This window comes from Capricornis sumatraensis, chromosome 18, assembly GCF_032405125.1.
Source record: "Capricornis sumatraensis isolate serow.1 chromosome 18, serow.2, whole genome shotgun sequence".
NCBI classification, from domain to species: domain Eukaryota; kingdom Metazoa; phylum Chordata; class Mammalia; order Artiodactyla; family Bovidae; genus Capricornis; species Capricornis sumatraensis.
This window is the reverse complement of record NC_091086.1, coordinates 48,061,279-48,082,244: the sequence shown is the minus strand read 5'-3', so window position 1 is coordinate 48,082,244 and position 20,966 is coordinate 48,061,279. Positions and strand designations below refer to the sequence as shown.

Genomic DNA, 20,966 nt, shown 5'->3' with positions numbered 1-20,966 from the left:
TTTGTTCTGGAGTGGGTTGCGTTTGAACTTCCTTTCTTCCAGCTATATTTTTATTATTTTGTCAGTCTTTATAATCAACTATCTCAGATAATAACAATGATTGACAAAAAGATCTGCTCAGTATTTTGAGATCCAATTAAACATTTGAGAAAATTCTTTTCAAACTTAGGTATTTTTCTCTTTCAATGTCCTTTCTTCTGTGCATTTCTTCTTTAATATGATTGTTTCAAATGTTAATGTGCCCGAGTATATAGAAGGGGATGCCAGCCCTGTCTTTTCCAAAGTTCATCAACTTGCCATAACATACACAGAGCTTCATGGAGAAATATGTTAAGCTTTGTTAAGTAAAATGTATCTCTGTGGGTCACTGATAAGTATATAATTCTCATTAATTCTCAGCATGTTGGATATATCAGCCAATATCTATTAACAAGTAAAAGCTGAACTTGTTTTTTATTGGTCATTTGGATTTTTGATGGGTTGAGTATTGATCTGGAGATCTTTAGCCCAGCTGAAGAGTAATCCCCATTCTATTTGTTGACTAAATACAATGAAAATATCTTCCCCTAGTCAGTTGATTATGTTTAGGGGAAGAGGGGTTACAGACTTGAATTTATGTGGTCACATTTCTTTTTCTGAGTATATGCTTTGTGTGTCTTAAGAAAAATTTCCTTCTCCTAAGATTAAAGGCAGCACATGGTTTAGAGATTTTTCTCGCTAAAGTTTTTAGTTTACTTGGAAATTATTCTACATATTATGAAAGTTCCCAGCTATCATTCTGTATTTATTCTCACAGGTGGTGCAGCTGAGCAAGCAGGAACAATAGAAGCTGGAGATGAAATTCTTGCCATTAACGGGAAATCTCTAGTGGGGCTGATGCATTTCGATGCCTGGAATATCATGAAGGCTGTCCCAGAGGGACCTGTGCAGTTAGTAATTAGAAAGCACAGGAATTCTTCATGCAGCAAGCACTGGTAGTGACACTAACAGTGCTTGTTACTTTTTTTTTTTTAACCTGGAATCTCCTTTTCTCAATTTCTTTCTTCGGCAAATCAGAATGACTTCTCTAAACAGTGGGTTCCTGAAACAACAGAGAAGCACTGGTGCGGGCAAGACTACCAAACTCCCCAGCGCTTTTGCTCACGTGTGAAGCAGCAGCCATGGAGCTGAGCTCCTAAGCCTTCTGCCTGGATCACTTAGGGTGGGAGGGCCCACTTCGTCCCAGTGCCTGTCCCCTCCTGTCTGCCATGTTTCCTGATGGGGACACAAGATGTGGCATGCCCTTCTTTACTTGAAACATTTAGTGAGACCTCCAAATCCTTCCTCCCACCTCTCCCAACATAATCAGTCCTGGCAATTAGTGACCTAACTAACAAAGTCTGAGGGCAACACAACTGTCACAACTAAAAGGACTAGTTTTATATAATTTTGTAAGTAAATGACAGAATGCTTTTAGGCACATTCAGTGGAAGGAGCTAAGGGTCTGTTATCCTGAAAAGAAAAACATGACCCTTGAACAAACAGAATCAGTTATGACCTAATGGTTAGGTTGGCTCAGGAATTATCCAAAAATGAAAAAGCAAAATACAGAAAGTGGTATTTTTAGTGAGTATAATGTGCAACGTATGGCTGCATAGTTTAATCGGTGGTTACTGATCACCATGAAGTATTGATCATGATCTAAAGTGTATGTCATAAGGCAATTTTACAGGAATGCAGTTTGGATAAACTGTACTAAATAGCCATGAACTTCGCTGCTTAGAATGAGCAGAAAGTTCCAGCTCTGAAAGCACCTTACATCCAGTTTGCAACTTGTCTTGAATAAATGCTGAAATTCAAGACTGGTCAATGAAAGAGCAGGCAAAAATACCATTGTCACCGAGTTTCCATTTTTATATTTTTATGTACTTTCCAACCACTAATTTAAGCTAAATTTTTAGAAATCAATTATCTTTTTAGTATCCTTGGATTGTAATCCAAGTAGAGGAGCTTAAAATAATCCTTTTAGAGGACTTTTTTTTTTTTACTTTTTTCCCCCTTTCTCAATAAGCTTAAGAAATGTCACATTTCTAACCATTGGATCAATTTTCCTGACCTTGACCTAAGTGTAATGACATAGCTCTGCAGTGACTGAAGTTTTTGCTCTTTTTGTTTTCCTGTTTTGCAAATTCTCTTTTGCCAAAAAAGTTTCTCAGCAGAACACAGTTGTGACTCACGCTTGCTTGTGACACTCATTCCAGCTGCTCTTCCTTCTGAAGCACCAGCTTCTTTGTAGTAACTGTTTCCATTCGATGTTCCTGTTCCTGGTCACCAAAAGGGCCGGCCTCTCCTTGTACTGTACGTTTTCTTAACGATCCAGACCCTCATCAGCTTCGTTTACTAAAATGTAATCAGAAGATGGAGAACGAGGGTGAGTCAGTCTTTCAAGGTAAAGGAGCAGAATTGAGTGGTCACAGGCCACAGGCTCAGGTGGCACAAACCAGCTGAGTGCTGAGAATACGGGTGAAGCTGCATACCTGCATCCATGGTGACGCAAAGGTTTTCTGTGGGTGAGTTCTTTAATTAACCTATTTCTGAGTGACTGATCCCAGTAAACCTCTGTGGCGCTGGCCCAGGGAGGCTCTCAGATGGGATTGAGTTATGTGGCTGGTATGAGCCCGGATTCCTCATTTTTAAACAGGTTATACAAAAGGGAATGTAGTTCACGAGTTTGCTAGAAAGACCTGATTAATTTAGCTTCTACTTTTCACTACTGCAGTTCCAGGTAGGATACTATAGGAAGTCAGTGCAAGGTGCATGCTAGATTGTTTTTAAGTCTCTGGGGTCAGTTTTGTGGCTTCTGCTTTCTTGCCTAAATGAGAGATGATTTGAAGTACATGCTGAAAATTTTTTGTCTCTACTCTTCTAGCTGTGCCTACATAGAAATGCACAGTCCATGTGACAGGAGCTTCTGAAGCAACAAAACAGTCTCTCCTTCGAAGAGTTCCTAACCCTTATAACTAAAAAGTGTGAGGGTAGCCCTCTGGTTCACTGAACCATATTCAAGTCATCAGCTATTTCTAGTGGACCTCGCCAGAAGGCTGCCCTTGGAATTCGACAATTAGAATTTGAGGAAGCAAAAGCTAAACTTTGACCCTAAGATAGAAAGATATTTACTTGTTGTCAGTGTCCAAGGCATGACTTGTATTTCTAATTAGTCTAATAAATTCCCACACTTCCTGATGTGAACACTAATGGTATTGTCCTACTAAAACTTCCATTGTTTTGGGTTTTTTAGCTGGTCAGTCAGTCATCCAATAAGCTATGATGGTAATTTTGTTATAATGTGTATATCGTAGTTGCAAGGATATACCGTGAAGGTTGAAGTAAGTTGGGTTTCATTTCTATCCTCCCACACACAGTTCATTTAATTTTAGGGTTGACTTAATTGGCACCATACCTGTTGTATGATATTATACATTATCCTTTATTTATGTAAAATAAAATGCCTTATATATTATGAAAGAGTAAGTGCAATAATACAAAATAGCCTGTACATTTTTAAAATGTTGTCGCCAAGTTATGTAAATCCACATCTCTATAAACAACCTTTTTAAAGTAATTTTAAGAAAATAAACACTGTTTACTACTTGTTTGTGTTTTTAGTTCTGCATCTATAGAATAACATTTTACCACATGAAAATAAATACTGATGACCTGAATGGGTAAGAGGAACAGGCAAAAGAAGTCAAATCCCTCTTCTTCCATGGTCACACCTAGGATATGACACAAACTCAAATCCATTCCACCTCTGAAATTTATAAATCACACAGCTCACACCTTTACAACCTCCTGGAGCGTACTGCTGCTTCAATTTCAACAGGTCTCTATTCCCTAACGTACATGCTAAGTCACTTCAGTTGTGACCAACTCTTTGTGACCCTATGGACTGTAGCCCGCCAGGCTCCTCTGTCCATGGGATTCTCCAGGTAAGAATACTGGAGTGCATTGCCACGCCCTCCTCCAGGGGATCTTCCTAACCCAGGGATCAAACCCAGGTCTCCTGCATTGCAGACATTCTTTACCAGTGAGCCACCAGGCAGGGAAGCGCCACCTGGGAGGCCCCTAATCCCTAAACAACTGTCAGTTTTTTCACCTTCAGAAACCACTCCGCCCTGCATTCCTTCTCTATTTGGACTAGACCCTATGGTAGAACACAACAGTCTCCATCCAGCTCATTAGGCACACAGCGCCTTCACTCAGGTTGATCCAGGATCCTTTCAACCAGCCAGCTTCTTGGTGCCTACATGTCAATTCCTAGAGAAAAATCTCACAACTGAACAGTATGATGATGCTGCAAATTCAGGGTTTCCAGCCTCAACTGGATGCTATTTGCAGTTGTTTTTCCTTGTCAGTGTTTTCTCTCCTTCATATAGTGACTACATTATTCATTTTTCCTAAAAACCCTACCCATTTTCTACCCGCTCCCCGGAAATACTTGGGTGATCTAGGATCTTTATAGAGTGAAATTAAAAGCATCTACTTTATTTTAGGCTCTTTTGGTTTTCAGATGCAGACACCAAATTAGAGTAGCCCAAGGAAGCAGGCAAGATGGTATCTCATGGAAATCCCAGAATAGGACTCAGCATATGACCTGGCCTCAGCATATGACCTGGACTCAGCAACGGGATGAACTCAGGGGTCATGGGTCCTCACGCAGTGCCCCCACTGGTCGGGCTCCACTGCTGGGTGCAGACCGACTTCTCCTTCCCCCACCAGCTGGCAGCTGTATCCTCAAGTCTTCACACCATTCATTTAGAAACGGATGAATGCTATTTTGTAATCATTTTGGCCCCACTCTGTATCACAGAACTGTGGAGGTACAGGCTCCCTGCTGCCTGTCCAATTTTCCATAGATCCTCCAAAAGAAAGATTCTGATTGGCTCAGTCCACTGCTACAGTTGGTTAGAGCTTTTTCCTGGGGGAGAGTTTTAATAAAATATAGAAATAGCCACAAACCCATTCTATGAAAGTCGAAGGCTACATACCATGCACAATAAAGGGAGACCAAAATGACAATGAAACAGGGTACAACTCTCTGAAGAAGAGAGAGAGGGTATGAAATGAGAGTTCTGAAGAATGTAAAGAATGTCAACAAAGCCTTTAACTTGAAGAAAGGGGATAGATGGTGAGCCCCAGAAAGGTCAGGAAGCACCCAGAATTGAAGCCATTTCCACTCTGCAGAATGGCAGGGAAGGAGAGGTTGAAGACGTTGAGTCTCATTTTGATTTTCCCAGGCACCCCGTGAGCCTCAGCGGGTCACAGGAGTAACGGGGGAGGAATGGTCTGCTCTCAGGGGAGCCCCTACCACACAGGTTCCTGCAAGGAAAGGGCTCAACTGATCCACTCAGCCTCTGCTCACCCAAGCCCATAAAGGCCACACCCTTCCTCTTGATCCCCTCAAAGCAGCTGAGGTAGATCTGAATAAAGATTAAAATCAGCTGGTGTCCAACTTGCTCATCCTAAGGGAGGAACTGAATGATGCTTAAACACAGAGCGCTGAAATACCCAACTACTGACCAAATGTCAGGCTTCAATAGAACCCTGCCTCCTCCATTAAACAGCCTCTTATGAAAGAACCAGGAAAGTTGGAGGGAGGGTGTTAAAACAGTATGCAATAGGCAGATTAAAGAATGTAAATTTGGAGGATTACCTTGGGAGTCAGAAGAAAATTATAAACACAAACTGTTTTATATTCTCAATTCACTCAAACAGAATGAGGCTACTAAGAAGCACAAGACCAAAAAAGAGAAGAAGATCAAATGGGATCCGGCAGAACTAAGCACATAAACTCAGAGCACCTTCACAAACCCAGAGTCATACAAGAAGCATCAAATCAACTTATAGAAATATAAGTCAGTGACACTAAAGGTGAATTTAACTTGAAAAATGCTTAGAATACAATGAAAATGGACCAAAAAATTTATAAATGTTAGCCAATAGAATCTAGTTATATAGTAATATAATAAATACCAAATTTTAGTGATGTTAATTCAGGAATGCATGAATGATTTAAAATTAAGAAATTAATACACATAAACAGTTCTTATATCAGTAGGACACACATAAATCTTTTGAAAGACATTTTTTTTTAAAAAGTCTGCTTCAAACTCTTAATGGAAAACTCCAGAATCATTCCCATTAGAGTCAGGAATACACACAAAAAGATGTTCACTGTTGTTATTATTGAATAACAACATTCTAGGGCTCCCCAAGTAGCTCAAATAGTAGAGAATTTGCCTGCAATGTGGGAGACCTGGGTTCAATCCCTGGGTTGGGAAGATCCCCTGGAGAAGGGCATGCCAACGCACTTCAGTATTCTTGCCTGGAAAATTCCAGGGTCAGAGGAACCTGGTGGGCTACTGTCCATGGAGTCACAAAGAGTTGAACACGACTGAGCAACTAACACTATACTACTAACAACATTCTAGAGATACAAGCCAATACAATTAGACAGTTTTTTAAGAGGTATAAATAGTAGGAACAAAAATACACAGTTTGCATAGATATATCTCAGTACATGTCAGCACAAACACATCAATTTAAAAACTATTAGAATTCAGCAAAATTGGCTACAAAAATCATCCAACAAAACATGACAAATAGCAAATGAAACAACTGACAAAGGATTAATTTCCAAAATATACAAGCAGCTCATACAACGCAATACCAGAGAAACAAACAACCCAGTCAAAAAGTGGGGAAAAGACCTAAACAGACATTTCTCCAAAGAAAACATACAGATGGCTAACAAACATGAAAAGATGCTCAGTATCGCTCATTATTAGAAAAATGCAAATCAAAACTAACGAGATATCACCTCACACCAGTCAGAATGGCCATCAAAAAGTCTACAAACAATAAATGCTGGAGAGGGTGTGGATAAAAGGGAACCCTCTTGCACTTTTGGTGGAAATTTAAACTGATACAGCCACTATGGAAGACGGTATGGAGATTCCTTAAAAAACTAGGAATAAAACCACCATATGACCTAGCAACCCCAGCCCGAGGCATATACCCTGAGGAAACCAAAATTGAAAATGACACATGTATCCCAATGTTCACTGCAGCACTATTTACAATAGCTAGAACATGGAAGCAACCTAGATGTCCATCAACAGATGAATGGATAAAGAAGCAGTGGTATATACACACAATGGAATATCAGTCACAAAAAGGAACACATTTGAGTCAGCTCTAATGAGGTGGATGAGCCTAGAGCCTATTATACAGAGTGAAGTCAGTCAGAAAGAGAAAGATAAATATTGTTAACACATATATATGAAATCTAGAAAGGTGTTACCAAAGAACTTATTTGCAGGGCAGCAATGGAGAAACAGACATAGAGAACAGACTTATGGACATGGGGGTGGGAGGGAGGAGGAGAGGGTGGGATGTATGGAGAGAGCAACGTGGAAACTTAAATTACCATATGTAAAATAGATAGCCAATGGGAATTTGCTGTGTGTCTCAGGGAACTCAAACAGGGGCTCTGTACCAACCTAGGGAGTGGGACAGGGAGAGAGATGAGAGGGAGGTTCAAGAGGGAGGAGACAAACGTATACCTATGGCTGATTCATGCTGGGGTTTGACAGAAAACAACAAAATTATGTAAAGCAGTTATCTTTTAATTTAAAAATAAAAAAGCATAATAACTTGGGCACTAGCCCTATTACATCACCATCAGAAAGCTACTATAATTAAAATAGTCTCCTCTTCCAAAGACAGCCAAACCACTGGAATAAAGACCATGTGCAAGGAAAGAACAGGACATGTGATAGTCCCAAGCTACACACCCCAGCCCCGCACCCTAACCCTCAGACGACCAGTTGGATAATGGCCCCTGAAACTTGACTAGTTTTTTCACTTTCAAAACTGATCAGCCTGGGATGTCCCAGGTGGTCCAGTGGCTAAGACTCCACACTCCCAATGCAGGGAGCCTCGTTTCGAACCCTGGCAAGGAAACTAGACCCCACATATGGCAACTAACAGTTTGTATGATGCAACTAAAGATCCCATGTGCTATACAAATAAATTAATTAAACTACAATTTAAAAAAATGATTAGCCAATGCCCCACACTGAGGAGAAACTACTGGGAACAGAATCAAAATTGAATAGAAAAAGAATATAGAGGAAAAAGAAGGTCCAGACAAAGGAGGGTAGAGCAGCAGAACCAGATCTCAGAAAGCAAGCTGCTGTGTTTAAGTTGAAAACAGAAGGAAGTCTAGACAAAACACAGAAAAGCTGTGCTGTCCTGCACCTCCCCTTTAAAATAGGGACAGTAAAATCATATAAAAATGGGTAATAGAAAATAATCTAGGTCAAATCCCATACAAAGTTATCATAAGAAAAGAAAAAGCATTAGGAGCAAATATAATCAATCCCTACAGCTAAACAAAGGCACACCAGAAAGACATACCTAGGGAACCAATGAAAAATATCTCAAAATGAGTTAATACATCACGGAAATGACACAAAACATGAAAGAAAGATATCAACAGAAATTAGAAAAATTCAGAAACTGGTTATTAAAACGGGAAAAAATTAATTTCAGAAAAGATCAGAACAATCATTCACAGTGAATAAATAAGATGTCTCAAGAGAAACAGAAGATTAAAAGGGTGAAACATTTAAAGGTTAAGTAATAAAGAACCCAAGCAGGGATTTCCCTGGTGGTCTGGTGGTTAAGACTCTGTGCTTCCAACGCAGGGGGCACAGGTTTGATCCCTCATCAGGGAACTAAGATCCCATGTGTTACTCAGCCAAAAAATAAAAATAGAAATTAGAAAAAAAAAAAAAACCCAAGCAAAAGGACCCAGAAAAAAGTAGCAATCTCCAAAGAAGAAAGCCTAAACAAGGGAATAAAACAATTACTAAAACTTTAAGTTTCCTGAAATTGAGATTAAAACAAGATTTGACACTAAGTATTGAAAGAACACGCCATGTACTTGCAAATACTGATCCAGAATAACCAACACTAAAACATACTGTAGTAATATTACCAGCAAAATATCAAGGGGAAAAAATCCTGTGGGCTCTAGGCAAAAAGAACAAGGCATTCACGAGAGAAAAAGAAAATCATGTTATAACCAGACACTGACAATGATGCTTTGTGCCAAAAAGAACATACTTAAGATACTAAAAAAAAAAAAATGTGACTCAACCATTTTATCCAAACAAAGTGACTTTCAAATAAAAGGCTACAGAAAAACTGTCATTAGCATACAAAAACCCAGAATATACTATTCTCACAAGCCCTTCCAGAAGAAACTACTAACAAATGGGCAAGACAAGCAAGATGACTGGATAGACGATATAAGGAATGGTGGTGAGCATTAAGCATGTATTTACTTGAAGACTTAAGAGTTAAAAGGGAGGGATTAGTGTATATAATGACAATGTTCTTACAAAACAGATACAGCATAACTACAAAACGTGGAGGCACTGAACTGTACACTTAAGTATGACTGAAATGGTACATTTTATGCTACGGGTATTTTACCACAATAAAAAAGGAAAACGTAAAGTTGCCCGCAAGTTTACACTGATATTTGTGATTGAAAATTCAGTTCAGTTCAGTTGCTCAGTCTGTATGACTCTTTGACCCCATGAACTGCAGTACGCCAGGCCTCACTGTCCATCACCAAATCCCAGAGTCCACCCAAACCCATGTCCATTGAGTTGGTGATGCCATCCAACCATCTCATCCTCTGTCATCCCCTTCTCCTCTTGCCCTCAATCTTTCCCAGGATCAGGGTCTTTTCAAGTGAGTCAGCTCTTTGCATCAGCTGGCAAAAGTACTGGAGTATCAGCTTCAACATCAGTCATTCCAGTGAACACCCAGGATTGATCTCCTTTAGAATGGACTGGTTGGATCTCCCTGCAGTCTAAGGGACTCTCAAGAGTCTTCTCCAATACCACAATTCAAAAGCATCATTTGATGAATTTAGAGCTACAAGGGTTTTCTATCTTCCATCCTAAAGCTACAGCTCTACTTTTCCATATCAAGAATCCTACAATACTTCTCATCAAGGAAAATGATGATGATAAAAGCTTGTTTATCTCCATATTTGGGATACTTAAAACTAATTATTCAAGAAAACCTTTTGGAGATTGCTTTGGAACAAATTATTCTGAAAATTGGTAAATAAAATGTAGAAATTCTCTTACTTTTCCTTTATGAACTGTACTAAACACTACTCTAGGAAAGATGAAGTTTCTCTTTATAGAAATATTATTCTAGCTAATAAACGAATGCTAACAATTAAAGTACTTCCATATGTAACCCCATGGTTGCATAAATCACAGGGTCTAAGAACTGAACAGCAAGGTTGCTTTCCACAAAGAGAGGTATCATGTGCTTCCTGTTGAAAAGGACACACCACCACCATTGAAACAGGTGCCTACACAAAACAGCCGGAATCCGATAGAGCCTCAGACGTAAGGCCTAATCCTCGGGAAGTACAGAAGTCAATATAACACATCAAATTATACACTGTGGATACAATCAGCAAAATCCAAACACAAGAACAAGGGATCCAATTTCATCAACAAATATTCCACAAAGAAAAAAATAAGAGAGGAAAGAACCTATAGATTGAGAGAAACTAAAAAGGACACATAAAATGAAAACTGAAACAGGATAAAATTATTAGATGATGCATGCTGGGCTGGGGTAGAGAATACTCTTGGGAGTTAGTTTAGTTGCTCAGTCGTGTCCAACTCTTTGCGACCCCATGGACTGCAGCAAGCCAGGCCTCCCTGTCCATCACCAACTCCCAGAGCTCCCTCAAACTCATATCCATTGAGTTGGTCATGCCATCCAACCATCTCATCCTGTCATCCCCTTCTCCTCCTGCCTTCAGTCTTTCCCAGCATCAGGGTCTTTTCCAATTAGTCAGTTCTTCCCATCAGGTGGCCAAAGTACTGGACTTTCAGCTTCAGTACCAGTCCTTCCAATCAATGTTCAGGACTAATTTCCTTTACGATTGACTAGTTTGATCTCCTTGAAGTCCAAGGGACTCTCAAGAGTCTTTTCCAAGACCACAGCTCAAAGGCATCAATTCTTCAGCGCTCAGTTTTCTTTATAGTCCAACTCTCACATCCATACATGACTACTGGAAAAACCGTATCTTTGACTAGATGGACTTTTGTCAGCAAAGTAGTGTCTCTGCTTTTTAATATGCTCCCTAGGTTGGTCATAACTTTCCTTCCAAGGAGTTCAGTTCAGTTGCGCAGTCATGTCCGACTCTTTGCGACCCCATGAACCACAGCACGCCAGGCCTCCCTGTCCATCACCAACTCCCAGAGTCCACCCAAACCCATGTCCATTGTGTCGGTGATGCCATCACAAGAGTCTTCTCCAACACCACAGTTCAAAAGCATCAATTCTTCGGCACTCAGCTTGCTTTATATAGTCCAACTCTCACATCCATACATGACCATTGAAAAAACCATAGCCTTGACTAGATGGACCTTTGTTGGCAAAGTAATGTCTCTGCTTTTTAATATGCTGTCTAGGTTGGTCATAACTTTCCTTCCAAGGAGTAAGCATCTTTTAATTTCATGGCTGCAGTCACCCTCTGCAGTGATTTTGGAGCTCAAGTAAATAAGGTCTCACTGTTTCCATTGTTTCCCCATCTATTTGCCATGAAGTGATGGGACCAGATGCCATGATCTTTGTTTTTTGAATGTTGAGTTTTAAGCCAGCTTTTTCACTGTCCTCTTTCATCGAGAGGCTCTTTAGTTACTCTTCACTTTCTGCCGTAAGTGTGGTGTCATCTGCATATCTGTTATTGATATTTCTCCCGCAATCTTGAATCCAGCCTGTACTTCATCCAGCCCGGCATTCCTCATGTTGTACTCTGCATTTAAGTTAAATAAACAGGGTGACAATACACATCCTTGACGTACTCCTTTCCCGATTCGAAATCAGTCTATTGTTCCATGTCTAGATCTGTTGCTTTTTGACCTGCATACAGATTTCTAAGGTGGTCTGGTATTCCCATCTCTTGAAGAATTTCCCACAGTTTGTTGTTATCTACACAGTCAAAGGTTTTGGCATAATTAATAAGGCAGAAGTAGATGTTTTTTTGGAACTCTCTTGCGTTTTCAATGATCCAACGGATGTTGGCAATTTGATCTCTGGTTCCTCTGTGTTTTCTAAAACCAGCTTGAACATACAGAAGTTCACGGGTCACATACTGTGAAGCCTCACTTGGAGAATTTTGAGCATTACTTTGCTAGTGTGTGAGATGAGTGCAATTGTGTGGTAGTCTGAATATTCTTTGGCATTGCCCTTCTTTGGGATTGGAATGAAAACTGACCGTTTCCAAATTTGCTATCAAAACGTGGTCCACTGGAAAAGGGAATGGCCAACCCCTTCAGTATTCTTGCCTTGAGAACCCCATCAATAGTATGAAAAGGCGAAAAGAAAGGACACTGAAAGGTGAACTCCCCAGGTCGGGAGGTGCTCAACATGCTACTGGAGAAGACTGGAAAAATAACTCCAGAAAGAATGCAGAGGCGGAGCCAAAACGAAAATGCCCAGTTGTAGATGTGACTGGTGATGGGAGTAAAGTCCAATGTATAAAGAACAACACTGGATAGGAATGTGGAATGTTAGGTCCATGAATCAAGGTAAATTCAGTTCAGTTCAGTTGCTCAGTCACGTCCAACTCTTTGCGAGAGTAAAAGAGTAAATTAGAAGTGGTCAAACAGGAGATGGCAAGAGTGAACATTGACATTTTAGGAATCAGTGAACTAAAATTGCCTGGAATGGGTGAATTTAATTCAGATGACCATTATATCTGGTGGCTCAGACGGTAAAGCGTCTGTCTATAAAGACCCGGGTTTGATCCCTGGGTTGGGAAGATCCCCTGGAGAAGCTCCAGGACTATTGCCTGGAAAATCCCATGGACAGAGGAGCCTGGTAGGCTACAGTCCATGAGGTCGCAAAGAGTCAGACACAGCTGAGCAACTTCACTATATCACTACTGTGGGCAAGAATTCCTTAGAAGAAATGGAGTAGCTCTCATAGTCAACAAGAGTCCAAAATGTAGTACCTGGGTGCGATCTCAAAAATGACAGAATGGTCTATGTTCATTTCCAAGGCAAACCATTCAGTATCACAGTAATCCAAGTCTATGTCCCAACCAGTAACGCTGAAGAAGCTGAAGGTGAATGGTTCTATGAAGTGCTAGGGGTCAGGGAGGCTGTAATTGAGAGGAAGCCTTGACCAGCTTCTGGAGAGCTGGCAAGGTTCTATCTCCTGGCTACAGGGATGGTTGCAAACACACTGCCTTAAAATAATCCATTAGCCTATACATTTGTTTATGACATTTTTCATATATAATTTAATCATGAAATTAAATGTTTACCTATACATATACTCATACATTACATATTTCCGTAATTTTTATATTGGTTTCATTTAATACCTCCCAGGTGGCACTAGTGCTAAGGAAGCCGCCTGCCAATGCAGGAGACACAAGAGACACAAGTTCAACCCCTGCATCAGGAAGGTCCCCTGGGGGAGGGCATGGCAGCCCACTCCAGTATTCTCGCCTGGAGGATCCCATGCACAGAGCAGCCTAACGGGCTGCAGTCTATGGGGTCACAAAAAGCTGGACACAACTGAAGCATGGGGTAACAAAAAGCTGGACACAACTGAAGCAACTTAGCACACAGTCCAAATTTTCCTGAAATATATATACATGAAGTGAAATGAAGTGAAGTCACTCAGTCACGTCTGACTCTTTGTGACCCCATGGACTGTAGCCTACCAGTCTTCTCAGTCCATGGAATCTTCCAGGCAAGAATACTGGAGTGGGTTGCCATTTCCTTCTCCAGGGGATCTCTCGACCCAGAATTGAACCCGGGTCTCCTGCACTGCAGGCAGATGCTTTACTATATGAGCCACAAGGGAAGTCATATATGTATATATATCCCCAAACCTAATACCATGCTAATCTCTTTAGAATGATAATTAAAGTCTCCACAGATTCCATACTTGAGCACTGCACCTTACACTTTACTAAATGGTTAAGAAAAAAAAAAAAAACTTACCATATATAGCAACTCCAAACACTGGGGAAAATAATACATCACAGAAACAGGGGGTTAATATCCATAATACATGGAAAATCCTGTGAATCTGCTGAACCAATATGTAAAAAGATCAATATCCTAAATTATAAAAACAAATAAACAACATGAACAGGTAACTCACAGGGAAAGAACACAAATTACCAATAAAGGTTGTAAATAATAATCAAACCTTCAACAATTAAAATAATTTGATCAATCTCCTCTACTATTACCTTGGCAAAGACCAGGATTGATGATACCCTCTACAGCATTAGCTAGGGTGTAGGGAAACCAGCATTCACATTACTTCAAGTGGGAATTAACACAGATCTTAGAAAATTTAACTTTATCTTTTACATTTTCAAGCAAACTCACATCTGTTAATTCCTCCCATGGAAATAAAATATAAAAATATGTACAAAAATGTTTACAATACTGCTTATAACAGTAAATATGAGAATAATCCAAATATCCATTAATGGGAGAAGTTATACATGAAGCCAAAAATGACTAAAAAGAAAGATGTGTGCTTATTCTTAAAAGTTCTCTATAATGTTAAGTGCAAAAAGTAAATTGCACACCAGTATATGATGCTAGTGGGAATCATAGCACACAACTGCTCTATAGGAGTGAATGCCTACCTAATTCTAACACTGGGCTGAGGAAGCGTGGATATCAATTTAACTTTACAAGAGTAGCCGCAAGGTGATAAACATTATTACCCCTACTTGATGCTATTAAAGACTGTGCAACATTTGCACAGAACTTACAAGAGCCAGTGATATCACTCTGGGACCCAGTGGGCTGCGATGAATTGGAAATTACCTGCAGCTTTCAGTCATCTTGTTCTAGATGAAAGCAAAATGGAACAATGTTATCTGACAGCCTACATGTTCATATTTAAGATGGAGGCCATTGAGTTGGGATTAAACTTCGTAAAAGTAAATATCTCACATAGACTTATGAATGGTAGCTTCCACGTTCCTGGGCCAAGAGTAGCCGTGCATGGCAGTCATGGGTCCTTGTCATCATCAGGGGGACGTCATCACTCACTGGTCCTATGTTGCCACTGAACTGCACACCAGCCGCTCTCGCTTTCCTTCAGGTGGTGGCCAAATTCAAAGGTTTGTCCTACTGTTCACAAATAATGGGAAGAACTGAGTAGCAGAATGCATCAGAGGTCACAAGCCAATCCTGGTTCATTCAGCAGGCCAGGGCTTTCTTGGCCAACTGACATTGATGATGATGCTTTCTTCTGAGAACATACAGTCAACTTTTTCATCCCCAAAAGATTAACCTATGTAAGTTATACCAGCATATCAGAATAAAGTAGGGATATCCATTTATCACTGTCTTTTGTGCCACCATGAGATCTTCCTACATGCCCACTATTCTCGTTTTGTTTCTGTTAAGAGAAAGAAGCCCCCTTCCAGTCCCAAAACAAGAAAGGAAAAATTATAGTTGAATGCAATTATGTTTTCAATTATTTCAGGATTAAAAAGCTCAAACACTTACCAGATAATGTGAGACTGGGCAACCCCTCCTCTCCAAGCCTGCTCTTCATTAAATGAAGACAGTTACTGCAGTTTGGGGAGGTCAAAACAAGATATAAAATCCCTCAGTAGGCATAGAGCATGCATTAAGTTTCCTTTCTCCTTTTTGTTACAGCACTGTTCTAGACCAGGTTATTTTGAGGAACACTCAGTAAATAAATAACGTGAAGAAGTCAAAACGCAGCATTCTTTGCACAATAGGTCTGTATTTAAGTTTTATTATATTAAAACTCTCTGCCTGATTCTTGGATCTGAAGGCTTTTTAACAAGTGGCATAAACCTGTGGACACACTGCACCTTCCACACAGAACGTCATCCCTGGAGTCGCACCGATCCTGCTTACAGAGAGCTGGAAGCAGCAGCCTTCTGTAGAAGAACTGAGTTCTAGATGACACCCTCTCCTCTGGAGACACAAATACTGAAGTTGTGGTCACACACAGGTAGAGCTGAGGGGCACTCTGCTCTGAAACAAACACTGATGGAAGTACGGGTGAGGCCCTTTCCTCCTTGCTTGAGAATACAGATGCTGCTTTGGAAGTCAAGAATATCTCAGAAACATCCAGTACCTCACTTCTAAAATCTTTTCAGGAGAAAAGCAGTAAATGTTCACCTAAAAAGAAATTCTAGGACATGGTGTAAGTTTCCATTTTATGGGAAGAAACAATAAATACTTTCTATACTTAATCACCACCAATAATATCATTTGGAGGTAAAAGAGGTTATTTTAATGGACAGAAAAACCTGACTTTTTTCGTGAATTAAAATAAGGATTGGTAAACCATTGTTCATGGCCAGCTGCCTGTTTTTGTAAATGAAGTTTTACCGGACTACACCCTCACCCATTTATCTGTACTGTCAACGGCAACTTTCACTCAAACAGAGTTGAGTAGCTGCAACACTGTATAGCTCACAAAGCCTAAAATATCAATATTTACTATCTGAACCAATGAGAAAAAGTTTTCCAACCCCTCTGTAGAAATACTGCCACGCTACACTAAGGCTAAGTAAAACTTCATCAGAAAGAACACTAAGACCACTAAAATCAGAATACAAAAATACAAATAACATGCTTGCTCTGATTCAGGCACTTTCAAGATCATAGTTTATTTATTACTTCAGATAAAAAGATAGTATACATATTAGGGAATCCCTTAAAACTCAACTCTAGAGTTATACACCATCTAGTACTTTTGCATTGAAGGTTAACCAAAAAAACCTCTAAACACCTGAAAGCCCCACTAGTAACATGAACTACTGTAATAAAAAACTTGACATTTAATTTGTTCAATATATACTATTTACATTATGAAACCAATGGTGATCCAATAAACAGTGATAAAGAAATAGTAAAAATAAACTTTAAAAAGCAAAGGTTTATAATCTTAGAATGTGCTAATTATCATAATTGTATATAAAAATTAAAACGCAGCAGAGCTTTCTGTTACAAAATTCTTAATCATCTGAGTTGTAGTCATTACTTGCTAACGATTTACATGCAACATCTGCTAGTACTGACATTTGATTGTTTTCCCCCAAGAAAGTGTGAGTAGATATTGAAGAGCAGACATTAATTTACCTGTGGACAGAAAAAGATAAAACTGTACTCGAGATTAGTACTGGTCACAGCCTCTTCTCTATAGAAATGATAAAAAGAAGACCAAAAAAAAAAAAAAAATCCAAAAAGGAGATACATAGGCAAAGAGTACCATGAACAGCACAGCTCGAAAAATGTTGGGACCAACTGAGCCATACATCTTTTCTCTCCTTAATGATGAGAGGTCTATTTTGCCACCAAATTATAATGACTGTAGCAAGTAAGGGGCACCAGGTGTACAACCAATTAAATCCTGCAAAATACTAAGATGGGCAGGGGTGGCCAGAAGAAGGAACAATTTATATATACTTCAAACTATATACAGCATAACTGGAATGCAGCTCATCCCAAACTGGCTGTGTGAGACAACTGGACCTTTATGACTTAATAGTTAAAATTATAACAAGTGTAATAATACAATAGATTTACATGGGAGGCAAAATCAAGGGGCACTTTATATTACTTACTGTGTATTTCAATTTAAAAATAATTTGCTAAGTATACATCTCAACTGAGGTCTATGTATAAAATGTCCCAATAGATACAGATATTTACCTTTGGTGAGTTAAAGGCCATTTTGTGACTTCTGTCTGAACTGCAGGCAGAACATTAGATGGACACGCACATACGGGAAAAACTCAGCCTGAGGTAATCCAAAAGATGTGCAGGCGAGGAGACCGGTGGTACTTTGAAAGTCAAAGCACACCAGAAACCCGCAACAGGGAACAGTGAGGATGGCAACAAGGAATGGAATGCCAATATGGCAGTCAAACTTTTTTCAAAACAGAAAGAGGAAGGCCTCTCGTACCAGCAGAATCCTGCATACATACACAAAATAAGCCACCCACCATTTCAGGAAACAAAAGCCAGTTACAGTGTGGAAGTACAAACTGCAGAAACCCAGAAGTCCATAGAAGAAAAAGGACTGGTTCCCGCGAGAGCAGGGGGACCCGTGGTTCTGGGCAGGGTCACTTGGTGAAGGCGGCCACCACCGCCCACAGCACCTCGTTGGTCCCGGCCTTCAGACACTCCACCTCCGGGTCCAAGTCCAGGAGCTGCCGCACCCGCTTGGTGGCTACGTCGTACTGCTCGTCCAGCAGGGGCGCAAACGCGTTCTCCAGGACGTCCGAGGCGTGGGCCAGGTAGAGGAGGGCCAGCAGGCGCTTGTCCATGCGGTGAGGGTCGTTCACCCACTTGTCGAGAACGGCTTCCTGCACCTTCTTGATGAGGCGCTGCTTAATGCTGTTGTTGGTGAGGGGGTGCGTCGTCATGTCAAAGAGGAGGAAGTTCTGTTTCTCTGTTGTCAGTACGCCCTTTTCTACCAGGTTTTTAGCTAATCGTTCCCGCACATTTCTTAACTGATAATGCAATTTTAATGGATTCCATGTCTCACCTAAACAAAAAATTCCAGAAGTTAGAAAGGATAGGTATTAGCTGCTAATTTTATTAAATTCTGTATTATTAAAATGCACAGTAACATCTGACATTTTTTCCTCCAGAGAAACAGTAGAAAATCCAGTTGTTTTCTTGTTAACTAAACCATGAACCCTTGAGGGCCAAGGCCTTTGGTTTCTAAGCACCTGGCAAATGATTTTCAGGTAAAACAGTTACTCAAAAGACCGAACTGAAAGCAGTCTCCTAACCAGTTCCCCTAATGTGGAAATAAGCCAAATATTAAATTACGTTTGCCTTCTCTCTAGCTATTGTCAAAAAGCAGCCAATAGCAAACTATGAACTTTCTTTCCTATTAAACATCAATCTGCAACAAACAGAGACTAGAGTTAAAAAGTTTCCTGATGAATATGTCATCCCTGAAGCTGCTACATATACCTGCCCTATAAAGCTATGAAAGCTTGTTGCTGCTGCTGCTAAGTCGCTTCAGTCGTGTCTGACTCCATAGACGGCAGCCCATCAGGCTGCCCTGTCCCTGGGATTCTCCAGGCAAGAACACTGGAGTGGGTTGCCATTTCCTTCTCCAATGCATGAAACTGAAAAGTGAAAGTGAAGTCGATCAGTCGTGTCTGACTCTCAGCAACCCCCTGGACTGCAGCCTACCAGGCTCCTCCATCCATGGGATTTTCCAGGCAAGAGTACTGAAGTGGGGCGGGGGAAGGGGGGCGGGGGAGGGGTTGGGGGTTGGGGGTTGGGGGGTGTGTGTGTGTGCCATTGCCTTCTTCGATGAAAGCTTGTTAGGCAAATGTTATTCTTTGATGACAAATAATATACAACTAATTACAGATGGACAAGTCATTTTTATCATTTCAATCTTGCTATCTATGCACATTCCCTTTCAAGACAGAAACACTAAAAATCAAATATTTTTCACTGAAACAATTTTTTTCTGTATAGAAGACCAGAAGGAAATACAATAAGATAATGTTGATTATCTTTGGGATTATATGTGACAAATTTTCTTTCTTGTATTTTCTGTAGTTTTCAAATGACTCTCCAATGAACATTTAACTATTTGGATAATTTGAAAAAAATACTATAGTAAGCTTCTAAATTGGGACACGGTAGAGATCAACCATAGGCACTTACTATTATATACAAAAGCTGTAAGACTGAAATTTCGTAATATTGAGAAAAAACACTGTATTACTGTCTACTACAGCAGTCATTAACTACCGGGTTGCCCAAAAAGTTCCTTTGGTTTAAGTGAAAATAAAGGACATGTTTTTCACATTTTCATTTTTACTAAGAACTTTACTGAACAACATATTCACCATTTTGTTCCACTACTGTTTGCCATTTTTCAGGCAACGTCATAATTGCATCTTTCCAAATTTATCTTTTAGAGCAAAGAACTGTTCCAGGTCCCTCTTACAGTCTTCCAGGGAAATGAAATTTTTTCCATTAAAAAAATTCTGTAAAGACCAAAATAAATGGAAATCTGAAGGTGCACTGTCTGGGGAATATGGCGGACAAGTCAGAACTTGTCGGCCAAGCTGTAACAGTTTCTGGCTGGTCATCAAAGAAACATGCTGTTATCCTGATGGAAGATTACACGTTTTCTGTTGACTAATTCCAGGTGCTTTTCGTCGAGTGCTGCTTTCAGTTACTGTTCTAACTGGGAACAGTACTTGTTGGAATGAATCCTTTGGTTTTCCAGAAGGAGCTCATAACAGAGACCTCCCTTCCAACTCCACCATACACACAACATCACTTTCTTTGGAGAAGACCAGCCTTGGTGTGGTTAGTGGTAGTTCATGTCACTTGCCCTTGATCTTCTGCTTCACATTACTGTACCACATCTACTTCTCATGACCCACGACAATTTATTTTAAAAGCAGAATGTTTTCCTTACATTTCAGTAGAGAATTGCACGCAAGGAAACGGTCAAGAAGTTTTTTTCACTTAACTTATGTGGAACCCAAACATCAAAACAATTAACATAACCAAGCAGGTACAAATGGATTTGGATACTCTGGGTATGTTGGCTATGTGCCATGTGCAGTAACACTGACTGTTCTCAATTGATGTCTTGATTTGATCTCTATCAACTTCAACTGGCCACCTGACCGCGGAGCATCACCCAGCAAAAATTTCTAGGACGGAACTTTGCAAACCACTTCTGACACATTCAGTCTCAGCATCTTCTCCAAACACCGCACAAACCTTTTTTTTTTGCATTTCAGTTTTTACCCTTTCTTGAAATAATAAAACATAACATGCCAAAAATGTTGCTTT

At 40.1% G+C, this 20,966-nt stretch overlaps 2 protein-coding genes across 2 annotated transcripts in view; one reads left to right on the top strand and one right to left on the bottom strand.

The window, feature by feature from the left end:
* Nucleotides 1-978, top strand: part of PDZD2 (PDZ domain containing 2) — a 263,432-nt gene extending 262,454 nt beyond the window's left edge. Inside the window, exon 24 of the mRNA XM_068990526.1 lies at nt 797-978. Within this exon, the coding sequence (XP_068846627.1) occupies nt 797-978 (182 nt within the window). The remainder of the gene's footprint in view (nt 1-796) is intronic.
* A 15,892-nt stretch (nt 979-16,870) lies between these two features.
* GOLPH3 (golgi phosphoprotein 3) overlaps nt 16,871-20,966 on the bottom strand; it is a 46,648-nt gene continuing 42,552 nt past the window's right edge. Inside the window, exon 4 of the mRNA XM_068990467.1 lies at nt 16,871-18,669. Within this exon, the coding sequence (XP_068846568.1) occupies nt 18,245-18,669 (425 nt within the window). The 3' untranslated portion in view covers nt 16,871-18,244. The remainder of the gene's footprint in view (nt 18,670-20,966) is intronic.